This window comes from Lampetra fluviatilis, chromosome 7 (genome assembly GCF_964198595.1).
Source record: "Lampetra fluviatilis chromosome 7, kcLamFluv1.1, whole genome shotgun sequence".
NCBI classification, from domain to species: Eukaryota; Metazoa; Chordata; class Hyperoartia; order Petromyzontiformes; family Petromyzontidae; genus Lampetra; species Lampetra fluviatilis.
Window position 1 is genome coordinate 3,877,485 of NC_136281.1, and position 12,519 is coordinate 3,890,003.

Below are 12,519 nucleotides of genomic sequence, written 5' to 3' on the forward strand. Positions count from 1 at the left end.
CTTGATTCGGCCCCGGAAGAGCCAAACTCCAGAGCACGGCGCCCGCTGAAAGGGAGCGCACGGGGCAAATCCCCTCGTGGTCCTCCTCCCTCCCCACCACTCCAGAACCCCTATCGCGGTAGGGGAGGGTGGTCCACTTATCCGCTCATCACAAAGTCATCTCGTTCCCAGTCCGCTCACCACAGGGTCCCGTGACTCCCTGTCATTCCCTCACCCACTGACTCCTCGACCCCCCCCCACCACCTCCTCCAGTTAATTCACTACAGTGCCCCCCCCCCCCCAGGGGTCCTGTCCCCCTCGTTCCCCTCGTCCCCCGTGACTGGGCACACAACGCGACACGATCCTCGTTCTGACAATCCCGGCTGCTGCCCCCAGCAACTCGCTCGAGTCGCCCCCGTGGGCGCGAGACTGCGTTGATGAGACTGCGTGGATGCGAGAGGAAGAGGGAGGGGATTCGTGCCTGGGTGTTGGAGGTGTGTGTGTGTGTGTTTGTGTATGTCATGGTGTGTGTGTGTGTGTCTTTGTGTATGTTATGGTGTGTGTCTTTGTGTATGTTATGGTGTGTCTTTGTGTATGTTATGGTGTGTCTTTGTTATGGTGTGTCTTTGTGTATATGGTGTGTCTTTGTTATGGTGTATGTCTTTGTGTATGTCATGGTGTGTGTGTGTCTTTGTGTATGTCATGGTGTGTGTGTGTCTTTGTGTATGTCATGGTGTGTCTTTGTTATGGTGTGTGTGTGTCTTTGTGTATGTTATGGTGTGTGTCTTTGTGTATGTCATGGTGTGTCTTTGTTATGGTGTGTGTTCTTGTGTATGTCATGGTGTGTGTGTCTTTGTGTATGTTATGATGTGTGTCTTTGTTATGGTGTGTGTGTCTTTGTGTATGTTATGGTGTGTGTGTCTTTGTGTATGTTATGGTGTGTGTGTCGTTGTGTATGTCATGGTGTGCCAACTGTGGCACAGTAGGGGGCACAGGTGGGGCATCAGCCAGTCATCTCGGTCATCTCAGTCAGTCGACCCGTGGCACCTGGGTCTGCCCCGTGACCTCCTGCCAGCGGGCGTTCGACACTCCACGTGGCCTCAAGGTGCACATAGCCTGGCACAAGCGTCGTGGTGACGTCACCGCCACTTAGTGGCGAATGGCGGGTGTCTTTGTTATGGTGTGTGTTCTTGTGTATGGTATTGTGTGTCTTTGTGTATGTGATGGTGTGTCTTTGTTATGGTGGGTGTGTCTTTGTTATGGTGTGTGTGTCTTTGTGTAACTAAATTTCCCTGTACAATAATATACGAGTAAATCGTATGGGTTGATAGGTGTGTGTGTGTGTATGTTGGGCTGTGTACGCATGTATGGGGGTGTGTGGTATGTGTGTATATGGTGTGAGGGTGCATGTGGTTTTGGGGTGTGTATCGTGTGGATGGTGTGGGTGTACGGGTTGTAATGGGTGTGTGTGGTGTGTGCGTGTGTATTTTGTATTGTGTCTACAGTATAGTGTGTGTATTGTGTTTCTTTGTTTGGTGTGTGTATGTGTGTACGGTGTGTGTAGGGGTTTATTTTGGTTGTATTGGGTGTGTATGTGTATGTGTGTACAGTGTGTATATTTGGTGTGTTTTGGCTGTGTATGGTGTGTATATGGTGTATGTATGGAGAGTATATGGTGCATGTATGGTGTGTGTATGGGGTGTGTGTGTGTGTATATGATGTGTGTATTGTGTGTGTGTGTATTTTACGTGTCTATTCTGTGTGTATATGATGTGTGTGTATTGTATGTATACGGTGTGTGTATATTGTGTATGTGTATTGTGCGTGTATATTGTATGTATATGGTCTGTATTGTGTGTTTATGGTGTGTGTAGTGTGTGTATATTGTGTGTGTAGTGTGTATATGGTGTGTGTGTGTATGGTGTTTGTGTATATATGGGGTGTGTGTCAGAGGTGTGGACTCGAGTCATGTGACTTGGACTCGAGTCAGACTCGAGTCATGAATTTGATGACTTGCGACTCGACTTGGACTTGCATAACAATGACTTTGTCCCACCTCTGGTGTGTGTGTATGGTGTGTGTGTAGTGTGTGTATTGTGTGGGTGTATTATGTGTATATGACGTGTGTATTGTATGTATACGGTGTGTGTGTGTGTATATTGTGTGTGTATACGGTGTGTGCATTGTGTGTATACGGCGTGTGTATATTGTGTGTATTGTGTGTATACGGTGTGTATTGTGTATACGGCAGAGGTGGGACAAAGTCATTGTTATGCAAGTCCAAGTCGAGTCGCAAGTCATCAAATTCATGACTCGAATCTGACTCGAGTCCAAGTCACATGACTCGAGTCCACACCTCTGGACGGCGTGTGTATATTGTGTGTATTGTGTGTGTACGGTGTATATTGTGTATGGTGTGTATATTGTGTATGGTGTGTGTGTATATGGTGTGTATACGGTGTGTGTGTGTATGGTGTGTGTATGGTGTGTGTGTATATTGTATACGGTGTGTATTGTGTATACGGTGTGTGTATTGTGTGTATATACGGTGTGTGTATTGTGTATACGGTGTGTGTATAGTGTGTGTATTGTGTACGGTGTGTATTGTGTATACGGTGTGTGTGTATTGTATTATATGGTGTGTGTATATTGTGTATGGTGTGTGTATATTGTGTGTATTGTGTATATTGTGTATACGGTGTGTATGTTGTATGTATATGGTGTGTGTGTATATTGTGTGTATATTGTGTATACGGTGTGTATGGTGTGTGTGGTGTGTGTATGGTGTGTATATTGTGTATACGGTGTGTATGGTGTGTGTATGGTGTGCGTGGTGTGTGTATATATTGTGTATTGTGTATATTGTGTATACGGTGTATGGTGTGTATGGTGTGTGTATACGGTGTGTGTATGGGGGGTGTGTTTCTGCCCGGCCTGCGCCGCGTTGCTCACGTGTGTGTGTATATTGTGTATGGTGTGTGTGGTGCGTGTGCACGGCGCGCGCCGCGGCATGCCAATGTGAGCCCTCACCCCAGCGAATCCCACACAAGCGCAACCCATACACAGACAACAACATCATCATCATCGTCGTCACTGCTATTCTAGCAACAATAGCACAGGGGCACGCGAATGAATGCATTTACCCCGATTTCGTCGTAGGCGCGTCTCCGTCCGCCTCCTCTTCCAGAACGCACGGATCGAACATCAACGAATGAGTGAATGAATGAGGATTTGGATGAACGCGTTGGTGGCCGATGCGTGATTGCAGCCCGGGTCTCCACTCGAAGGATCCACCAGGCAACGTCTTCCCTTCCTCCTCGCGATGCGCAGCCTCCTCCTCCTCGTGCTTTACGATGTGACACCGCTACTCTTCACACACATCCCCCCCCCCTTCCCGCTAGCCGACAGACGGCTGCCTCTTTGAAGCCGCATTTAAAAGACCGCAGCATGAGACGAACGCCCGCGAGAAATAAGCAGCGCTCGCTCTCAGTAAAAGTGTGCGAAAATAAACCGAGCATCGCTCATCTTCGCAGCGCGAATCGACCGACTGCAGCGCGGCAGCCGAAATGATGAATCGGTCTGCTGCAGCTGGAGCTGTCAGCTCGCTCGTTCTCTCGCTCAGCCTACGCGGTGCTGGCGATGCGCAACACTAGGGGGGTGGCGGGGGGCATCGTGCATCGGGGATGGGAAGCACGGGGTGTGTGTGCGCATGTACCATGACCTTCAACACCTCGACACGGGCCAAAATGGTGGGAGACCACGCGAAAAGGATGGGAGCAGCAACGACAAAAAGACTCGGCGCGTTCGTCTATGAAGTGGCACTAAGAGAGGGAAATGGACAATGTGCGATGTTTCGGCCAATGTTTCTTCTTTCCTAGCACGCGTTGCGTTGCTACGCGAATTGCTTGCTATGCAGGGCACGTCACGCTTGTCGGACGTGCCGATAACGTTGGGCGTATGTGTAAATTGCATGATTTCGCACGACTGCTAACGCAGTACGACCAATTAAGAGTCGTACCAGGCAAGCGTGGGCAGTGGACAATGAAGCAAGACTGCATCAACGGCAATGTTGTTGGTGGTTCAACGCTGGATGACCGGCAGCGAAAATGTTGGAATACAGCAGTGAAAAATGAAACAATTAAACCCCATGAGTGTGCAAGGACTCTAAAAAAATTCAGCAGTAAAATTGCACTAAATCACAAAGTGGAATTGGAGCTTGTACCATTGTAGGTAATCGTGACTTGTGCGCATAAAGCCCCTTTGAGTAGGGGGCATATTGACCGCATGGATATTTCGATTCTGCAGAATGCAGCCAAGCAATGTTTCGCAGAATACTTGTGTACACATTTCATTCGCGTTATTCATACATTGGAAAACACGTTGGCATTTTTCCCCCTCCGCCTTAAATCGAATGTAATTATCGTCACTTAGAATTGACCCACGCTGGCAGACCCGTGCTCATTTCCAGGCCGCTGTCGTCTTCACCTCGTGCCGCACAGGGACAGCTGCCACTGGGTGTCCCCTCGGATAGACTGCAGCAGGGCAATGAAATCCTTGAAAAAGAAGTGTGATGCAAGGCGCTTGAAGTCGTCGAGGCATTAAGTGCCCTTTGCATGCAAATCCTGAGAACACTTCGTATGCTTCAGTCCACAGATCATGTCCACTATCCATCTACACGTGCAACAGGAGCTGCCTTCAGGAGCTGCAGAATGTGCTCACGTTCCACGGAAATATACAGCACAACAAATCGGGGGTAGATACTATTTTTTTTAGCTCTACATTGGTCGCTTGGTCTTCGCTTGGGAACTAAGAGCTCGTTTTTTGCCCTTAAATATTTGTATTTGTTGAAAGTTCATGGTCCAATTCTACAAGCAATTATCTGTTTTAAATGTACGTTTATTCTCGTAAAAAAGTATAGGTATATCCCCCTTTGCTTGTGTATTTCTTTCGCGATTTTGGTTTATGGGCAATTATTTAATAATGTTTCTCTTTACCGCCACATCAATGCTTCACAGCCACATCAATGCTTCACAGCATTTACATCTCAAAATGTATTGGATGCTGTGTGCCTGGACACGTTACGAGTTGTGCATTCGGATGTCGATGACAGAAAATTAATGGATCTCCAGTAACGCATTATGCAACACATCTTTCTTTCTGCATGATGTACGATTTGATAAAATTGTTTATTTCCTTTTAGACAAAATTATGAAATCATTTTCCCGGGGGGGGGGGGGGGTTGGTGACTCACAACATGTGCAGTCTGTTTCAAAAGCGTGCACCGATCAAGCACACGTAGCAACCTCACTTTTGTGAGGTTTTTGTTTATAACCTGACGAGTATGTCTTTGTTTAAAAATGCACCGATCATATTTTTGTTTAAAATTTCAACATTTGGCACGAGAAAATATAAATCACTCAATCAGACCCTTTAAATGACTCCGGGATTGAGTGGCCGATGAATTAAAATCATTTTCAGTCAAAATCAAAATGCCAACGCCGAAAACGCCGCCTCGTGTCGCTAGACAGCACGTTACATTCTCTTAACGAACCCAACGAGAGAAACGCCTGTTGAGAATATCAAACCAAAATGCCACCAGTCTGTCTGGTCACAAACTTGGCTTTCACGTGTGTTGCCCAGCTGATCGCTTCCATCGCACAAAGTCCACTTACTCCCTGAACAATGAGCTGCAAGCAACAACTTCAAAGGTAAACAGGTTTCAACAACCAAAATAAAACGCTGTAAAACAAAAGATAAACCCAAACAATAATAATGCATAAACAATCAGCTACTGCAATTAACAACAATGCAACTCTCAATCAAGAAAAACAATTGAAAACCTAGCAATATACAGGTTCTTTCTCTGAGAAAGGATTCGAACCTTCCCCGTCCGTGTTGGGGACTGTAACCCCGCACACCCGGCATTTTGAGTAAACGAGCAGAGCAGTGCTGCTCGCAAACCTGGCGCAGAAATATTTCACTATCCATTTAATGGTCACATTTTAGCAGAGCATAACATGCTTTAAATGAATACTGTGGGTATTGCTTGAGTGTAAATATTTATTTAGTATTGTGCATAAAAAGGCAAATGTTCAGATGCCTGTAAATGTCTCGGTTTTTTCTATCATGCAGAATCCCCAATGACGCCAATGCAAATGCCATCACAGGACGAACTTTAGCTGGCCGTCACCAACAGGAAACGGAATCTTTTGGTGATGGATTCTGGTCCCACAAGGTCAACGGCTCAATCCCAAAAGCATCACCGAAAGAATATCTGGAAACAAAAACACACACATACACACACATCTCTCAAGTAAATAAGTTGATCAACTGTGTTCAGTCCTAACAGTTTGAAATAGATAAAAGCGTAAATCTCCGCGTGGTACGTTTTAAAACTCACATTCTAGGTTCACAACTGACTGGTATGTTGCGTTCATGAAATTTGCTAGACTATGCACTGTGTGCTAATAAATCCGCATGCCGGGCAATATATTGTCCTGCTTTAGTACCGTGCTGGCTCATGCATAGTAGCAGGGAGACACAAGCAGGTCTGTGAGCACCACCAGCTGATCGTCCGTGAACTGCTGCTTGTGTTCCTGCCAGTTGTCGTGGTGCGTTCGTCGGAAGTTGGTGAGCGTCTTCTTCACCGTCAACTAAAAAAAAAGGAAAATCCAGTCGCGAGGAGCAAATGTGTTTTTAGTCTTCAAAAATGTTATTCGCTCACGAAAAAAAATATATCTTAACTACATCTCAGTTCTGTGTTTATTTTAATATTTCATCAAAATTGTAAGTGTTTTCACATTGCCCACGCTCATCTCTGTTGGCAGCTCAAAATCGAAGTGGAAATTCCCCATTCTTATTAAATTACACAATTGAAATATGCAAGCAATCATAGCCCCTTTCCTGCAAAGACTTGGCAGGTTCCTCCTGAAAAATGTCATTGGACTCAGTGAGGCTATTCTGGGTAAACGAGCATAATTATGATAATGTCCGCCTCCCAATAGGGCAATCGATCTTAACTAAACACCAGATGATATTAATGTTTATTGACCCAAGATGGATGATGATGTGTGGAGTCGATCCCCCACCGAGACCCAACTCCGTGGCTTGCCATGTACGAATCGAGTAATTTACCACAGTGCTATTGAGCCGGATTATAACTTTACATTCGGATTCATTATGGATAAAAAAAACAGCCAGCACGCAAAGCTATTCTGAGATTTCCTTCCGAGCGGATGTCGTGATGCTGCAGCCCGCAGATTACCTCGATGGGCTGGGGATCATTGAGGTGCTGGCTGAGGTCCATGAGGAGCTGGGGCATCCAGGTGGGCACCTCGTAGGGGCTGGAGAGGATGCAAGCGCTCAGCCCGAGCACCCCCGCGTGGCGCCGCACCAGGTCTTCACGAGTCACACACACACACACACGCGAGCCTCAGGTCATCAATAAAACCTCTGCTTGTGGCGTACAACAAGTTTTCTTATTTTTCGATTTAAAGCTTTCCTGACTGCAGGGATTCATCTTCTTGGTTCTTTCGGTAAAGTCGCGTAGAATGGAAATAATAAAATAATAAAAATAAAACACGGCGTTTCGGACTCTGTCTTCTCGAAAGACCTGTTCTCCACCTGAGGACGGCTGCTTGCGTTGTGGCGGAAACGTCGTGAGAATTATTTTATGTTTTATTTTTATTATTTTATTATTTCCATTCTACGTGACTTTACCGAAAGAACCAAGAAGATGAAGTTTTCTCATTGTTTATTTTTGGAGAAACAATCCAACCAATGGTGTTTTTTGTGGAGATTGAATAAAAAAATAAGTCATTTGGTAAATTATATTCTCCACAGCGGTCACCATTCAAAAGGGTGATGCTTGTTGTGATGTTGGCATTATCATTGCGCAGCGTGGCACTGGCAATCATCTGCCTCACTACGACAAGACATGGTGAACAGAGCAAACAGAGTGCGTCAACTACACCAATAATTATTGGTGTAGTTATAATTATTGTTGCAACAAACAATTCGTATAATATAACTGAAAGCGCACCTGTGACAGGTATGGGCTGGCTCGCCTCCCTGTGACGTCGCTTGGGCATGCGTGTCTGGCTCAGGCTCTCAAAGTGGCTCTGCATGGCCTCGTCCATGTGCAGGAAGCTGCACTGCAGCAGGCCACTCAAGGTCGTGGCTGCCATCTCCCGCACCTGCGCCACCACCAGTTGCACGCAAGCACGCACGCAAGCACGCACGCATTCCACATGAATACAAGTACAATCATATCTTGCGGTGTATCTGCCATATATTTTTTTCTGGGAAAAAAACGTTTACTGTGGGCGAGTCAAAAATGCAACATTAAAAACCACTATGAAGGCAAAGACCCGAACCGACTGTTGGGGTAAATGCTGTTAGTGAGCAACTATTAAGCCCGGCACAGCACACAAAGTAGTAGGTGGCCAGCACCATACCGAGACACCTTTGTCCACGCAGTGCTGATGTTTATGCACTGCACCAGGTACTTATTTCAAGCTGAATTGTCCTAGGGGAGGTCCAGGACTGGTTCAGATATTCAACACCGATGTTCGCGAGTGGGAAATTAACTCGGGTAGTCGGAGCGCAATGCGCTAACCACTACACTACCACTCCCCACAATCCACTATAAACACACAGTCGTGTGAATGCAGATGCATTGTAACATGTTAATACAAACCAAGCTGTGTGACAGTTCAGCCAAGCGATAACGATTCTTAGGATCAGATGTAGATATGAAATGCTCATTAGTCACATTCAGTCGGTTACAATCACAAGGGTAATGATGCTTTGTTGTGAGGCTGCCACTTGGATGTTTGTAGACAGAGTTTGTACGACATGGTACTTGTATTAAGCTGCCCCGCGATGGCAGGGCATGGTGTATGGAGCAAACACAAAGTGGTGCCTTGCAAAAGCAGTATCAAGGCTATTCATGTTGAACTAGAAATTTGACATCGTCAACGCACAAAGGATTTAAATTTTTCAATGCAACTGCATAATAAAATGGTAATACATAATCCCATTTCCAGTGCTAAACACATCGACTCACGTAGCTGGCATGCACTACATTTTATACCAAATTGTCATTAAATGCAATGCCTTCTCATTTATTTACTTTTTTTCTTTCAATGCCTTCGTGTTAATGGTCAGCAGCATGCGGACGACCGTTAACTTCGAGTATTTTGAAGACCAACGCAAGAACTCTATGAGAACATTCTTTGCATTCGTGTCGGTGAAGTGTGAAACACGGTCAAGGTTCCCATCAAGTCCAAGATAACAAGACTCCAATCAACGACGAGCTGCCACTGCCAAACAGGCAAGATGAAAATCCATGTCTCCGCTGACATCCGAGGTTATCTCTTCTCACCGGAATAACGATTAGCCCACAATGAGCGAGAGCGATGGAGGGTCACGTCTTGGGTATTGTGTCTTTTCCTTTGGGTCATGCGCTGCATACTGATACGAGATCAGCATACATGCAAGGCCAAACTTCCAGGAACAATTCACCACAAGGAGATCTTAACAGATACCCATTTTCTGTCCACATGGAAAATAAGATCTACACTACAAAATGACCAATGACAAATTAAGATTCAATGACAGTAATGAAACGTGAAAAAAACTACGTTTATATATGTACAAAATTATAAAACTAAACAATGAGATTTTCAAGACACCAGATTTAGCAACACCCAGGTAATGTGAAAATCAGGTTCCGTGTAACTTCACTTCTGTAAAAGTCAACTTCATGCATTTTCATTCCAACAAAGAACAATATGTCTGTGACACGACCGTTACCACTTTTCTATGAACATTGAATGCATATAAAGCATCTCATCAATGTCGAAAATGCTGCCTTTTAACGGACTGCACCAATTTTGTAATTACCACTCTCGCAATCACTTTTCGACAAACTGCGCAACTCGGCGCTGTAAACACGAGTCAACGGGTGCGACATGAACCGCCGTCGCTGCCATGCAAGAAGGTGCGACGCGGCAGCCAGAAGATGGCACAGCGACCGGCAGGGCACTGCGACCTGACTGCACCGCTTAGCCAGTCTGCTGGGACCCCAATCGGAGATTTCAGCGGGGTTGCTATGGTAACTGATTTATGGCTCACATCAGCAGGCTAAATGGCAGGCCCCTGTCTTACCATGGACAAAGCCAACGTGTGATGGAAACCCGTGCGGCAGTGAAGAGATGCGCTGGGGTGTCATGGCAGGTGTCGTAAAAGTTAGGTGTTTTTCCCAAAATCTTTTGGGAAGCAAGCAAAATAACTGGCCATCTGAAACGTTTACGTGGTCACAATTAAAAAGTGGGAGTAAAACCACAGTGCGCTAGAGTTTGTACTGAGGCTACAGTTTATACGGAGAGTCTAAAACTGGCACTCTTCCAAAAATGCATCTGGGAGCAAAGTGACCCAGGTGCACGTAAATTGGCTACATTCAGCAGACTTTAATTAGCCCTGTGACACGTAATTTCACCGACATTCGCTTTTATATCCAAACAAGTTGAAATTGTGCATAATAACCCTCGAGTATGCCGAGTGCATTTTGTTTGTGCATATGGGTATATATCACGTGCACTTGCTAACGTGCGTGCGTATGTCCAACACCCCTGGCTCAAGACAAGTGGATTGAGCAAGTCGGTCAAGACTTGCAGTGCCGACCACTGCGGACATGCATGCGTGCATGCGTGTATGCGTGCGTGTGTGGGGAGCACTGCACTACGAACCCGGAGACACAAGTTCGATTCCCGTTCACGGCCAACACCAGTGATAATTATCTGAACTGGTCCTGGACCTCCCTTAGGTCGACTCAGCTTCAACTGAGCACCTGGTTCATTGTGTAAACATCGCCACAAAGGAGACAAAGGAGGCCGGGCGTGGTGCTGGCCACCCGCCCCTCGTGTGCAGTGCCGGCCTTCATTAGGTGCTTGCTAACAGCACTTGCCCCAACAGTATGTTAAGGTTACACGGGGAATCTTTGTCTCTGTACGGGTGTGTGTGTGTTGGCAGAGTAAAAGCGCCCCGTATTGCACCTCAAGCTGCTCGTCCTGCAGGAAGGCGAGAACTTGCTTACGGATGGAGCACACGGCCTCTGGGTCAGCCAGGAACAGGAAGAGGTTGTAGAAGACCGTGACCTGCAGGTAAATGAGCGCCGTGTAGCGGGCATGCCACGAGCTGCTACACGAGATCTGCGAACCACAGAGACAAAGATCCCCACATGTAGTCTTCAGCAGAATGTTGGCGCAAGTGCGAAAAGCAAGCAATATATTAAGTCTGGCACAGCACACGAGGGAGTGGGTGGTCAACACTATATCTGGCTGCCTTTATCTCCCCAGTGCTTATGTTTAAACACCATACAAGTAAATCAATTGTAAGCATGTATGTTGAACATCTTTTGCACCATACGTAGCCAAACGTGCTCAGCCTAAGTCGACCTCGGGGAGGCCCAGGACCGGTTCAAATATTCACCATTGTTTTTGGTCGTGAGTGGAAATCGAACTTGGGTCACCGGGTTTGTAGTGCAGTGCGCGAACCACTACACTACCGCTCCTCACCACGCACTCTGAACCACGCGCACACACGCCATCGTGGTTACTACACATACATGTCTAAAACCCTTTGGCAATTCATCACTGGATGGGGGCCTCCTCACATTGTGGCGGGTCATTAGGGCAATATGACCGTACACCATCATTGTGGGCTGAAAGCAGCCAGCATAAACGTGACAGCACAGAAGTTCAGCAAAACAATGGAAAAGTTAAACTGCCCAATGTTGCTCACCAGGTAGCCCCGAAGCCTGTAAAACCTGTTCTGCATGGTGGTCGCCCCTCCAAACACTATCCAGGTTTAAACCTGACGAGAACGGGTACATCCCGGGTAATTTGTAGTTGCAGTAACTGCATACCCTTACACTATTAAAGTACTAAACTGAAACTTTTAATTTTACCAGGTAAGGTCCACTGAGCTGTATAACTCTTCTTCAGAAGCGACCTGGTCACAAGTGATAGCCCAATTAAGTGGCTTATCATGTGTAAATCTATAGCAGCCAAATACTCTACATGCACGCTTCTAAATGTGGAGGTAAAAACCCAAGGGACCTGGAGAAAAATCCAAGAGACCTCGGGGAGAACACGCAAACTCCAACTCTACAGGCAACAGGGATGGGATCAAACCCATGACCTCTTGCATACCAGGCGAGGTAGGTAACATCTCGCCACCGCAGGGCATCGTGTGTAAGACACCACGTAAAGGCTTGGTGCTCGTGCACGCCCGGGTCACCTGCTGGAGCATTTTGAAGATGATGGGCACGTGGTCAGTGGGCAGCAGGGTCTGGGCCACGAGTGAGAGCGCCAACTTGGCATCGCTCTTCATCTCATCGTAGCTGGCATCGTTCTCCACTGGGGTAATCTGCAACATGGACAAGCAACACATTACAGACTGACTGACTGCTGCTGCTGAGCTCGGTGACACAAACGTTTTATATTTGTTTTCTTCAGTGTATGCACAGGGAATTCG

At 46.5% G+C, this 12,519-nt stretch overlaps 1 protein-coding gene across 2 annotated transcripts in view; it reads right to left on the reverse strand.

Moving 5' to 3' along the window:
• Positions 1–5,187: 5,187 nt before the first annotated feature.
• The window catches only part of PSME4 (proteasome activator subunit 4), a 31,282-nt gene continuing 23,950 nt past the window's right edge, over positions 5,188–12,519 (reverse strand). For both annotated transcript variants that reach the window (XM_078858204.1, XM_078858203.1), the window contains 6 exons: positions 12,283–12,411; positions 11,037–11,192; positions 8,021–8,174; positions 7,244–7,377; positions 6,489–6,632; positions 5,188–6,253 (listed from right to left, as the gene is read on the reverse strand). In XM_078858204.1, the coding sequence (XP_078714330.1) occupies positions 6,498–6,632; positions 7,244–7,377; positions 8,021–8,174; positions 11,037–11,192; positions 12,283–12,411 (708 nt within the window). In that variant the 3' untranslated portion in view covers positions 5,188–6,253; positions 6,489–6,497. The remainder of the gene's footprint in view (positions 6,254–6,488; positions 6,633–7,243; positions 7,378–8,020; positions 8,175–11,036; positions 11,193–12,282; positions 12,412–12,519) is intronic.